Below are 14,573 nucleotides of genomic sequence, written 5' to 3'. Positions count from 1 at the left end.
TTCTTTCCAGTATTAAATAGAAACGGCTCACTTATTTTTAATCTTATTCCTTATATCACTCTGATGTGTAGCTCAAGGGTATAAACTGAAAATACACATTCTAGTGATTACTGATACTGTAAGTGTGACAATATCACAAGCCCAATTAAAACCTTGGAACCTTATAATCAATTTTCTGAGCCGGAGGCATCCATGACTTACACAAGGTCAACGATTTCAATCAGAAGTCTTCCGGAACAACCATGCATTTTAATAAGCACGGTTTTCTTATGACTTAACCTGTACTTGAAACAGTGAAAGCTGAAATAGGTCATCATTAACATTTCCAATTAGATTTCAAAATATTTAGGCTGATGAGAAATTGCAACTAGAGCTCATAAATCATCGCTATCTTGTGTCAGTACACCACCCATTGTACTTCTGTACTTAAAGTGATTGTAAATGATCATCTTTTAAAACAACACATTCAGTTTAAAATAGTAATGTAAGGTAAAACATTTTTGGATAGATATTAAAAAAAACTTTAAAAATACCTTTTTACCTTTTTTTTTTTTTTTTTTATAAATGATCACATTCCACTGTTCTCAGCTGCATAAGAGCTGGGGGAGGAGAAGCAGCAGCACCCTGAGCTTGCCAGTGAATGGCTGTGCAGTTGGGGCATGTCAGGGCAAGTCTGATCATTGGAGGAGAGCACACTCGAGCATAGCTAGAGAACTGACCACGATGTGCTCTCCTGCTTAGTGTGGTTAGTTTTTAATAGGAAAGCAAGGGGACTAACAGGAACACCAGGGATTTCACACAAAGGAAGCAATAAAGAGAACTGGAAACTTTCTCATATAAGTACATTGTGCAGCAATATGAAGTATTGGGGTAACAGAGGCTTCAAGAGACTTTCATACTTTTTTCAAAGAACAGCAGCCAGGAATATTGTAACACTATAATGGACATTTGTAAGAATAATCTGCAGTTATTATAATAGTATCGCCTTATCTCTCATGGATGGAAGTGTTTGTTGTTATTTAGTTGTATGCTCTTCCTGTCAGGGTAGACATGTCAGTCTGTAAAGACATACAGAGCCTTAAAGAAGAATAAAAATATAAGATCAGCTCTTCCTAAACAAGAAAACATCTAGCACAATATTTGAGTATGCAATTCCCAAATTAAGTAATGTAACAAAATAAAGGGAAAGGAGTGAAAACCTCACTCAAAACATAAAAAAATAGTTTTTGATTTATTATAGAAAAGTGCGTATTTACACTGAATCATCCATAATATAAAGACCACTGACAGGTAAAGTGAATAACATTGATTATCTCATGACAATGGCATCTGAAAATGGGTGGGCTATAATAGGCATCAAGTGAGCATGTTGTCCCTGAAGTCGATGCGTTAAAAAAAAAATGGGCACGTGTAAGGATTTGAGCGACTTTAACAAGGGCCAGTTTGTAATGGGTGGACGACTGGGTCAGAAAAACTCCAAATTGCAGATCTTGTGGGATGTTCTGGTCTGCAGTGGTCAGGTCCTACTAAAAGTGGTTCAAGGAAGGAAAACCAGTAAACCAGGGAAGGTTTATTGTTGCACGTAGGAAGTGAAGGCTGGCCCATGTAGTCTGATCAAAAAGAAAAGCTACTGTAGCTCAAATTGCTGAAAGGTTTAATGCTGGTTCTGATAGAAAGGTGTTAAAACACACAGTGTATCACAGTTTGTTGTGTATAAAGCTGCGTAGCTGCAGACCAGTCAGGGTGCTCCACAGCCAAAAGGGCCTACAAATGAGCAGGTGAGCAAAAGAACTGTACCATGGAGGAATAGAAGAACATGGCCTGGTCTTATAACCTCAAGAATGGCTTGAGTAGATGAGATAAGGTTTTCATTTGGCCTCCAAATTCTCCAGATCTCAATTCAGTCAAGCATCTTTGAAAAGTGCTGGAAAAACAAGTCTGATCAATGGAGGCCTTACCTGGTAACTTACGGTTCTTACTGTAAAGGATTTGCTACTGACAGCTTAATGCCAGATACCACAGCATACCTTCAGAGGTCTAGGGGAGTCCAAGCCACAATGGGTTATGGTGGATGGTCATAATGTAATGGCTGATTGGTGTAAACAATCCATAGGATATTAATGGAACCCCCTTCCCTCCTGCAGCCCAAATGAAAACTGACAATGTCATTCTGCGTGAAAGCAATATATTCACTGGAAAACATCTATAGTGACTGCTATGTATATAACTGGTTGCGGCCGCCAAGACTTTATCAACCTAATACCACTAAGAGCCTGAATGTTGCTTGCTTATACACGTTAGCTCTTCTGTGGACCCATTTATTGATGATAATATATGCATTTTAGCAATAGATGGAATCTACATTACTTCTGAAACTTCTTTTTTGAACATTGTCTGCGTTATTTGGGCTGCAGGAGGGACAGGGGTTTTGTTAGGTCCTATGGACTGTTTAGGCAGGCAATCCTCAAGTTACAAACAAGATAGGCTCTATAGATTTGTTCTTAGCTTGAATTTGTATGTAAGTTGGATAATTTTTTAAATGTAACTCCAGCCAAAAAAAAAAAATTTTTAAGTTTTTTGGATAGCCTAGGGAAGGGTTAACACCCCTGTAACATTTGTTTTGCTGTCTGTGCCCCTGTTCAGAAGATTTCACCTCACTTTCTGTCCTTATGACAATTGGATTTTGAAAATTTTGGGTGAATGTGAAAACAAGGATTGGTGATAAAGCTTCAATGGAGACATCTTTTTCCCATGATAACCCTATAGGAGTGAATTCCCTACCTAGGGGTAGATTTCCTCTCACTTCCTGTTATCTCTCTCCGTTTGTAAGTAGGAGTCATATGTAAGTCAGTTGTATGTAACTCAGGGACTGCCTGTATACACTTTTTGATAAAAGAGAGAGAATAATTTTTGATATATTGAGTGTGGTTTTCACTCTTTTATTTTCAGTTTGTTTGTTATAATACATACAGAGTCCCACCTGTGCCCTTCCAGAGGTCAAGACTAATAATATTCATTCTCAGGGCTGCTAGAGTAGGGTAGAATTGTCAGTTGATAGGGTTACATGAAAGAAACACCTAACAGCATCTTCATTACATGATAGATTGATTGTGTTTATTTTGGCACAAGCCAAACCAAATTCAGGCGAGAGAAGGTACAACTGAATGTTAGGTTTATATCAGCTAAACACAACCCATGTTCAGAAAACAAAAGATATTTAAAGTGATTATAAAGGCTCGTTTTTTTACTTTTTTTTAAATAACAAACATATCTTACTTACCTCCACTGTGCAGCTCGTTTTGCACAGGGTGGCCCCGAACCTCGTCTCTGGGGTCCCCCAGTGGCTCACACGGCTCCTCCCCGCTTCAGATAACCTCCTAGGAGAAGCGCTCTCCCAGGGGGTTTACCTTGTGGGCGCGCTCCCGAGTCCAGCATTTGCATCCATAGACACGGATGCCAGACTCGGCCCCACTCATTGGATTTGATTGACAGCAGCGGGAGCCAATGGCTGTGCTGCTATCAATCTATCCAATCAAGAGCCGGGACCCCATGGAGAGAGGGACAGCGCGTCTCTGCCGACAGAAATACGGGGTTTAGGTAAATAAAACAGGGGGCTGGTCACTGCCAGGTGTTTTTTCACCTTAATGCATAGGATGCATTAAGGTGAAAAAACACAAGGGTTTACAACCCCTTTAAAGTCCTCCAGTTTGTTTTTTTAGAACGTGGCCATAGACTGAATAGGAAAGTCTGTCCCATGTCAGCATGCTGCAGGGACCCGGCCAGACCTCTACACCGAAACCACTGCTTCCAGACAGAGATCAGGGGTCCTTCTCTACAGCATGCATTGCACAGAGCATGGAGGTATAACATTTTTTTTGTTTGTTTGTTTGTTTTTTTTTTATAAGTTACAACGTTTACAATCACTTTAAACTCATAAATCTTTTGGTATTCAAGTACTAGCTTTGTTTGCTAAGGGGTTACTGCAGTTTTTGTTAGCAACAATAAAAAAAAATCAGCCTTCAATCAGCCCACACGATTTTTCTGAAATCTTTTTATTTTGATAACATTACACTACTGCAGTTGTTCTATGTCCATATTTATTCATGTATGTCAGGGTAGAACAATTTTTGCTTCTCACATTAACAAATTAAATTATCCTTTAATGTGCATTATTAGAGATCAAAGTGAGTAATGTGGTTGCTGTGGGTAGCAGCTAGTATCTTTTTTTCCAGACACTTGATACGTAAGGTTTTATATGATTGAATTAAAGCCTCAGACTAGCACTTTAGAAGCCACAAAACTATGCTAAGAAAAAATTGTAAGAACAGCTCCTTCTCTGTTTTCTCACTTATCCCACTTGCAGATTGGTTTAAAATGCAGAGGAGCCCACCTGCCACACACCTTTGCTTGCACAGTGAATGTGCTACAGGCCACACACTGACTCATAAGAACCAAGACTGACGATAAGCAGCTGACCATACAACTCCACGGTTGCTTCTGTTAATGTCAACTGACTTTCTTTTTAAGGGGCAAGTACAAATAATGTACTCCAGGCAGATATAAAAGACATTAATGCGGCTATGCATTCATAAATACACAATTCACTGCTGCTGCCAGACAGGGTGGCACTATTTGAGAGAGCTTTGTAAATCTCAGGACTTGATGCACAGAATTACAATTTCTTCAGCAGGAGAAACAGCTCCCGCATATGTATTTTATCAGTTTTTTTTTTCACTGCATAATGGTGTGTCCTAAGTTCCAGGGCCCCCAAACTGCACATGAATATGCTACAGTCACTGGCAGGCAACGCTAGGTTCCTTCTTGTAGTTAAGCAGTACAGGCTAAGCAGAAGTGTTTTAAACACGTAGGCACAGAAATGTGGGGGTGGTTAGGTTTTTAAAAGAGAAGTATGGCATTTTTTTTTCAGAATCATACTTACCTAGGTGGATGTCCCCTGCCGACTGTAACACTGAGAACCGAGCGATCAAACACCGCCAATCGCTTGGTTCTCGGGGCTCCCTGAGCAGAGAGCTGGTGACTGTCAGTCACTGAAGCAGTGGTCTGTGGAGGGGGCAGGAGCAGCCAACTTAGGCTCTCAGCGTAATGCTGAGATGCTGAGCCGTGTGCTGGTCAAGGCATGTGGCCAGATCCCAACTTCATTGTCCTGATCTTGCCCAAGCCTGGACCGGCTCTGTGACATCAGCCGACAGCGGGTCACAGGAGTGCAAAACAAACTGCACTCCTGTGACCGAGCTTTGGCTGTACTTCTCTTTTAAGGGTTGCACAGATCTGAGCATGGTTCAGAGTTGTTTTTATATTTTAAAGAATTTGGAATTCTGTTTGTGCTTTAATTAGCACTCAAATAGCTGAGAACCAGTAATACTAATAATTTCTGTTATGAAAAACCTTTTAATTGAACATCCAGTCATGTACAAAACATTTGCTGTTATTTATATCACTTTAAAATCCAATCCAAAAATATTTAATCTCCCAGACCGGCTGTATGATCTTAAAAGGGCAACTGTGGCCCTCCAGTCTGTTGTGGAACTACATGCCCCATGTGGCATTGCAAGACTTGACAGTTACAAAAATGACTTACTGAGGCATAATGGGAACACTAACCGTTACTTCCACAGGCAAAGGCATGATGGGACATGTACTTCCACAACAGCTGAAGGGGTGGAATTGCCCACCCTGTCTTAGATTTTACCAGCTGAATCTTTTACTGTGCCTAAAAAAACAGTAGAGAGGCTTGAGGTATTGTGAAAAATGAAAATTCCTTCTAAGTTAGTTTGATCTAAACCAGCAGAACTTAATTTTTTTTCTTGTGTTTTTTTTTTTAGGCATCTGGATGTGATGGGACAGAAATTCCTGATGAAGTCAAGTTGATTGGGTTCGCACAGCTGAGCATCAGTTGATTATTTGCACTTTAGCTGTGGGTAGTCATGTTGATTTTTTGGGGGGGAAAAAAAGGGACAAACAAAAGCACCACAAGATTTCCTTAAAATCTAGAAAATTCACAAAGATGTACAAAAAAAAAAATCACACGTATAATCACTGCTGCTAGCCCCCCAAAATAACAAAAATAAAAATGTCACATAGCAAGCCAATTTGCAGATTCCCAGTACAAAAGACCAAGCAAAATGCACTTAAAGATAATATCTATATTTATTGGTTACTTTCTGGTAATTTTCTAGAATATGTACTTCTCCTTTCACTGTACATTTTCCTATATTTTATCTGTAATGATGATTAATAAGACTGCCTATTTTCTGTATTATTTTGAAAGTTAATATTCTGGAAAACTATATAAAAAAAATATTAGCCAAACTTGAATTCTAGATTTTAAAAAAAGGACTGTGAAGTTTATTTTCATATGTTTGTGAATTGCACAGTTGATATTTTTGGTTAAAGCAGTCTATTGCTCCCAAACCAGTGATGACCTAAATCTTCCAGCATGTCCTGTTGGGCAGTTCATCAAATACTAGATGCTTCTATGTCATAGGTTTTCATAGATTGCAGCCCTGTTCCAACTACCTGACAGTTTTATTATAATGTAAGCAAGAGCAAAAAGATCAACTCTGTAAACAGAATGTAGCTATATTGTTCAGCAAAGTCTGTAAGTTTTCTTATATAGTCATGGAACCATAGAAAGAGCTTTATTTATGGAACTCTTTACAAACACATAGCACTTGTCGGCACACACAGAGATGGAAAAAAATTGCTAAAAATGTAACACATGCCAGTGCCTATATACTGCTTCATTGTGGCGGCAAAGAGTGAGACTGAATATATCTGAAATGTAAGGCAACATTTCATGAATATATCAATCTCACAATGCTACAAAGTTCCATCCCTTTCACCAAGGAGGGAGGAAAATGGTCTGCCATGATATAGTAAAAAAAATTGTATATTTTAATAGTATTTAAATGGAAACTCCCTCAAAGGGTTTTTTAGCAGCTAAGTAGGTATTCCAATAAAAGTGACCATGACAGAGTTAAAAATTGAAATTCTTTATATATATTGGAGTAACAAAACAGAGGGCATGATTTACATGGGAGTTGTAAAAAGCAATTAAGATCCTTACATAAAAGAACATTTCGTCAATATGAGAAAATCACATATAAGCTCAATACATATTATGAATGAATGCCGTAAACTTATGCAGAGTTTCACATGATATCCCTCTGTCATGGTCACTTTGATTGGAATACCTACTTAGCTGCTAAAAAACCCTTTGAGGTATTTTCCATTTATTTACACAAATTGGGGTGTGCAGCTCCAACTCACATATATGAGTTATCTATTCTATTGTAATAGTATTACAGTAATAATTAGTTGCTCTCAGATCCACTCTACTATTAAAAAAACCCATAAAGTAAAATAAAATTAAAACTCACCACTGCATCCATATGACCACATAATGTTGGTGTAAAAGTGCTCACTTCATCTCCTTCCAATATGACGCCACAGTTTTCCATGACTCCATCTACCACACATACTTCACCTATAACCATACTATCAGATGACTTTGCTGCCTTCTACTAAACAAATTTCGTAACAAGAAGCTCCCTTGATATAGCTTGTATAGACATAAGGAATTGCAACATTTATTAGAGGTTTACAGAGTTGCTTATTTCCCTGCCCTGCCTTTCAGTATTGGAAAGGCAGAGTTGCACGTTGGGTTTTGCCCTGATTAGTGTAAAACTGTTGCAGAGTCTGCAATTTTGATGTATAGCTTAGGCAGTTCAAGTGCCAGTGACAAACCAGATGCTTTAGGTTCATAGACTCTGGACTTGTTACTAAATATAGCTGTGCAGTGACATGTTGGTAAGCTGAAATGCAATGTGTAGCACTGCTGACACAATAATAAAATCGGCCATAAAGGATGCTAGGGTAGATAATACACAGCCTGATCCATGCAAGCCGCTCACCCAGTATGAGAATTTCTCGTAAGGAATTGAGTCAAGTAAGGCTTTCCTAGGGAGTAGCACCTAGTACTCTTTTTTGCCCACAGAAATTTTCCACTTGTAAAATCTTTATCCCAATTGGTGCAGATAAATAATTATTTCAGTTGAGAATAAACAAAAAATTTACAGCACCATTGACACCCATCAGGAATAGCTAAGAATATCTGGTTGAGTCCCATTGGGAAATGGGAGAAATGGAATGCATTCAAGGACAGGTAAATGTCTCCTCACCCATCATTCTAAGAGATGCATGTCTATAGCCAGCTTTACCAGAAATGAATGTTAGGTTGGAGCAGATTAGAAAAATGTCTTATAAGCATAAATGTTTATCAATTCTGGCCCTCAGCAATAAGTAACAGAGCATGCTTTGGAGGACACTTCTTAGAATAACAAGATTGAATTTGGCTTTAAATGTGAAAAAAAATAGCCAATTGAGCTTATTAAATAACCTGCTCAATATAAAGGAAATCCTGAAATAAACACCTAGAAACTCAATGACTGAGTTTTGGAATGCTATTTACAGCTATCCTTGTGGACTTTGGAAATTACAGATAAGTATGTATTTTGAGTCTTTATATTTGTCATAAATTGTTTGAGGGACCAAATATTTTGAAACAAAACAAATTAAACTTTTTTTTTTATAAGAACAGTGATGCTCGAAATTTTGGGCCTTTGTTCACATTACAAGATTATTAAAGATATGCAGTTAATCATAGCAATATGATTTACATTTTCAGTAAGTGTCATTAAAATATTTTCTGTTTTGTGAAGGGCTACTGCACTTCTCAAATTAATCTCTTTCTAAAGAATGGCTTTTGAGTCCTTAGTTAAAAAATGTATCCACTAGAACAGTGGTTCTCAACTCCTGTCCTCAGGACCCACTAACAGGCCAGGTTTGCAAGATAACTGAAATACATCAAAGGTGATATCATTGCTGCTCAGTGATTGCAGTATCCTACTCAGCATCTCGCCAAGGTAATACTTAAAATCTGGCCTGTTAGTGGGTCCTGAGGAGTTGAGAACTACTGCACTAGATTAATGATCATGACTACCCGATCACTTTTGATATTGCCCATATCTACTAAGCTGTGCTAAGCATGCGACACATGAGGTGCCTTAAATCTTAGCACTGCCGGAGAAATAGGCATTACAGGGGTTGCTATACTAAAGGCTATTAGGATGTTCACTTTGCAAGGGGATATGCAAGCAAAAATACTGTTTAAGTTTTTAGGTAAACATCCTATTTGTCTTTAGTAAATCATACCCATTGTATCTTAAAGGAGAAGTAGTTGCACATAGTAGGTGCCTTGAAGATGACACAGCTTAAGAATGTGCCCAAAACTGCCTTTTATCAGTCACACATGGTACAATGTCCTTCTGATTTCCCTTTTGCAAAAGGGCCAAAACTTTCTTGCTGGACACTCAGGAAATTAAAAAAATGTTGGTCTCTCTAGAAAATAAGGTATAAGTTAATATGCGCTTTAGAAAATGCAGCCCTAAAACTTACTATACACATATTCCTTTGGATCATAAAATTCCCCTACATTACAAAATATACCTAGTGGTCTATTCATATAATCGTTTTCACACAACTTTTACCCATGATTCGCACATTTTTCCAATTCAGTCCAGTTATAAATATGGTATGTATTGCTTAATGGTGGATACATAAAACAAAGTGGTACCACATCCCATCATATCATATCTTGAGAAGTATTTAGAAAGAGCAAATGGACTTTTAAGGTAACCAGGAGATTACACATAGATATTCTGTTGAAAGCATCAATCTCTTTGAGAGTTGTCACAATAAAAAGAGAACTAATAAAACAATTCAAATCCTCATTATAAATAGATCCCCTTAATCAGTGTTGTATACCATCCCATTCCAATCGGTCTATATAGCCTTAAAACATGTTGATCCTGGTATCAGATTGGAAATTGCTATGGTGATCCAATTTTCCTCTACACGTTTCACAGGTTCACCCACAAAACGTGTAGAGGAAAATGGGATCCCCATAGCAGTTTCCATGCCGATACCAGGATCGACAAGTATGGAGGCTATATATCCCTATTAGAATGGGATGGATACAATACTGATTAAGGGGATCTATTTATGAAGAGGATTTGAATTATTTTATTAGTTCTCTTTTTAATAATGTCTTCTTTATCTGATAATTGTCAATAAAGAAATTGATGTTTTAAACAGAATATTTATGTATACTCCTTGGGTACCTTAAAAGTCCGTTTACTATTTCTAAATACTTCTCAATTAGAAAAATGCATGAATCTTGGGAGGAAGCTGTCTAAATGTTGTGTAAAAACATTTATCATTAGACCACTAGTGTCCCATGAGCCATTGCAGAAGGAGGGCTACACGGGTGAACAAATGGGTCAGGACTTGCACTGCCAAGCAAAAGTGTACCTAATGAGTAAACATTATGGAACACCTCAAAAGGTCCATCCCAATGTTACCCATATATAAGCATGAACAATCATTCAATACAGTCAGTTCTGAACATTTTAGAAGATTGTGTATGTGCAGAATGTTCTGTAAATTGATCTAATTGGAAATAAGATATTATCAGACTAGGGCAGTTTAAGAAGAGGTCTGTGTTGATGTTTATGGTTTGCTAAATTGCACATGTATATAGAGATGACAGTAGAGTTTTAATGTACAGAGAGATGGCAAAAGAGATTGTTGAATGGCATATTGCTGTTATGTGTGTGTATAAATTAACTGCCAACTGTCACTCTCCAGTATTCGCAAAAGCAAAGTCAAATGAATAATTGATCAGCACTAAACAAAAATTTCCTTGGAATTGTATATGAAGGTCTCCCCACTTAGATGACCCAGCTTACTTTTGAGCACACCCAGTGGGAAACTTCCATGGACATGTCCTACTCCCATCTTTGTGTTAGCACTTTCAGAAATGCGTATTGAGTATATTTCATGTATGAACTCTATTGGAAAACTTGGATCAATTTTCATTGAGACTGAACTCCTTCCGTAGCTTTAGATGTGTGTTGTCTATGGGTCAGGTTTGCTGAAAAGTAGAAGTGATTATCTGTTCTTAGCTATAATCTGTTTGAAGCAACAACTGTATGATTCCCACCATTCTGGTGGGTTAAATATGCTGTTAACCCAAAGACCTAAACTAAGTGGCCGAATGAATCTCCTAACCACTGACAGAACAAAGCAGCAGTCTTAAAGTTCACTTTTTGAAATTGTTGTCTAGAATATATTCTGGATTGACATCTTTTAGTCTGTCACATGATACATAATTGGAAGTGTGACTTTTTCACACAAATCTTACTAGTGCTTGTTTAACTCTTTCTGAAAATAAAGACTGTCAATATATTGACTACTAATAATTATGGCCACATTAAGAATGTAATTGGTACGTCATATTACACTTGAAAGTGATATAAAGCCGTGCTTTAGGAGCCAAAAGATCATCAGTAGAGGAGAGTTACATGACATACATTCAGTTTGCCACACAGCTCTTAAACTTCTACACTGATGATATATAACGCTGCAACTATAGTTACAGTTATAAAATAATATATATTGGGAGAATATGAAGGCCGTCATTGCTGACCTGCCTCTGAAAATTCTAGTTGGCTAACAGTCATGCATATGCAATGATTTCAGTGCTTTCTGAAGCGTATACCTGAAACAAATATGCAGATCAGAAGTTTAGACGCTGCACTGTTTTTTTTTTTCTTTATGTTCCAGGTCAGTGACAGGTGGGCAGCAAGTATTTTTAGAAGCAATGACAGCCCCATACTTTTCACAGTGCAGGTTTCCCATAGGTCTCTGCACAGATTCCCCTAGTTAATACATTTTCAGAGGTTCTCTATGCATATGTTTAATTTTATTAATTGCGTAAGGCAAGTTATCCTTAATGGGTTATCATAGTTCAGCCAGGCAGGCACTAATAACCGGTCCATCTTGAATAACATAATAATAGTCTGGAAGACAACTGAACACACACTCTTTTGTAAGTATACAGTTTGATCATTTGACCTTTTGGTACCCTTTAGTAACACTGCTCAGAACTGCCACATAATTGAAGATAAACTAATAAAACTTAACAAGAGGCAAATGTGCTGTTGATTAAACCTCTTTAGACCTATGCATTGCAGTAAGGTTTGGTAAAACATGTGCTACTGTTAACACAAGGAATTGCACAGCCATTTGAGGTGAGGTACTAGTCATTTAGATTGGCACCACAACACACAATTACAGCAGATGCTAACAGACCTGAGCTGCAGCATACCACACCACACATGGCATGTGTTGTGGGTGCTGTGTAGAAAAGAAAAAAAAAAGATGCTACAAGTAATTTCTTTGTTGCTCTCAATTGGCAGCCCTTTTTAAATAATTGAACTGCCTTTATCCAGCACATAAATGCACATGAAGTTATGCACCACAAAGGTCTGTAGGGACCTTAAAATTTCTTAGCCTCAGATATTTGCCCCTGTTATGTTACTTTGGGGGTTGTGGTTTGAATTAGTAATCTGGAATGGCTATCAGTGTGCCAGATACACAAATAATAAATAAGAACAATCTGTGTAGAGAAACTCTTTGAGGGACTTATTGCTTATTCAGGTTCATGTTGTCTTTGGGTGTTCTTCCTACTTGAGCTCCAGCATCTTGTATTGCTACAATAACATCAGGGTACAAAGTTAAACTCTAGCCAAAGCCTTTAGTTTTTCTTTTATTTTCCTAGCATTGAATAGAACGGGGAAGGGTAAAACTTCTGTTATGTTTCAAATGGAATGTCTGTCTCATTGAGGATATGTCTCCTCTCTTCCTGTTCTGTCTAACAGCTTCCTACTGGGCACATGCCCTTGCCATGGCTGAGGTTCTATGCCTTCCTCACAGAGTCCAGATCTAATATAAAATAGATTTGGTTGGGGTTGTGTGAAGTTTAGAGTCCCTACTAACCTGTATATTATTTACTGTTTTAGTAATGGGTGGATGTTAAAAAAAATAAAAATTTGCATGAAGCGAAGGCACTCTTAAAAACATGTAATAATTTACTATTTCTTTGTAATTTGTATGAGTAAACACACCCAGCATTGTGTATGGTACTTTAAAAGGAATAGTTCACCTTTACAGAAAATGTGTAAACGTGACCCAACACCGGACCCCTCCTCACCCCCCCCGTCCACGCTGTACTTACCTCCTGCAATCAAGAACTGTCAGAGCTCCTGCAAGCCACTCCTCTGGTCTGGGGATTTGAAGTCCCCACTGCTTTCTCTCCTCTTTGTTCAGCACTGTCAGGGAAGACCAGATGGTTTCTGGTTGGTCAGCGCTGTCCATGTGGTGGCACTGACCAACCAGAGTCCGCCTGGTCTTTCCTAGCAGCACTGGATGGAGAGGAGAAAAAGCAGCGGGTTTCAAATCCCCGGACAGGTGAAGCAACTTGTGGGAGCTCTAACAGCTCAGGATCATGGAAGGCAAGTATAGCAGAGACAGGGTGTGGGGGAGGGGGGGGATTCTGGTGTTAGGTCACCTTTACAGATTTTTTGTAAAGCTGACACTTTATACTTTAGTTTATGGCAATTTGTTAATGCATATATTTTTTTAACAATATTGTGCATTATACTTGATTATATTAATAAGACAAAATAGGGATGGGAAAAAACATAAGCCATATAAAGATGTTGTTGAAATTCCCCATAGAAAAAAGCATCATCCCAGTGTATTTATTACCATTAATTAGTGCAAAGAGCTGTGATGTTGGGTGAAGTGCAATAACTTCTAACCTGTTTTCTATTTTAAACCCTGTAAAGTAAAATCTCCTGCCTAAGAGCACAAGGTGCCCATTACTCTTACTAGCCAGACATCCCTCCTCTGTTTACATTTCTAACCTAGTTTTACTAGTGGCCTGATTTACAAGCCTTGTCTAATTTGAACACATCACTGGCCATTAACAGCCCTCTTACCTTAGTGTAGAAGGAGAGTGGCTAACTAAATCAGAGAGGTGCACCAAGGTATGTTTTCTGGCCAATAAGGGTACTGGTGGGTACCATGTAGTGTGTGTTCTAAGGTGGAACCTTAGTTTAAAATGGCTGATAGGTTCTCGGTTCCATCCTAATAAAATCTGATCAAAAAAATAACATTTATTGGTCGCTACAAGTTGTTGCTTGTTGCACATTACTCTTTGCCTTCTTGAAAAAGCTCAGATGTATCCTGATTTGTGTACTTGTGATATATGCATTCTAAGAACCAATAGATATTGGTCTGCAATAAAACCTTCTGAAAGGCATGTAAAGGTAGTGTGGTGATTGTCCTTCTCTAATAGGACCTAGTTGACTCTAGGTACAGTGCATTTCCTTAACATGCTGACTGCATTCATTATACATTATAAACATGTTATTATACCTTGTCAACTGTTAAGGTGTTTTAATCATTTCCATATGTTCCAATGTAATGTTTACACAAGAATAATGAGAGATAAATGGGATGGTGAAAGGAATTAAAATGTACTACACAAATCATAATGACTTTTGTGTTTATTTCGTGTTTGCACATTTTGAGGATAAGAGCGTGTCCACATTACATTTTTTCATTATAATTACTGTGCTGAGTGG

The 14,573-nt window shown here is 38.0% G+C and overlaps 1 protein-coding gene across 2 annotated transcripts in view; it reads left to right on the top strand.

Moving 5' to 3' along the window:
- STK39 (serine/threonine kinase 39) overlaps positions 1–14,483 on the top strand; it is a 673,740-nt gene extending 659,257 nt beyond the window's left edge. For both annotated transcript variants that reach the window (XM_073633992.1, XM_073633991.1), the window contains exon 18: positions 5,844–14,483. In XM_073633992.1, the coding sequence (XP_073490093.1) occupies positions 5,844–5,918 (75 nt within the window). In that variant the 3' untranslated portion in view covers positions 5,919–14,483. The remainder of the gene's footprint in view (positions 1–5,843) is intronic.
- Positions 14,484–14,573: the final 90 nt, after the last annotated feature.

The sequence above is a fragment of the Aquarana catesbeiana genome, linkage group LG06 (assembly GCF_042186555.1).
Source record: "Aquarana catesbeiana isolate 2022-GZ linkage group LG06, ASM4218655v1, whole genome shotgun sequence".
NCBI classification, from domain to species: domain Eukaryota; kingdom Metazoa; phylum Chordata; class Amphibia; order Anura; family Ranidae; genus Aquarana; species Aquarana catesbeiana.
This window is presented reverse-complemented; position numbering and strand designations above follow the sequence as displayed.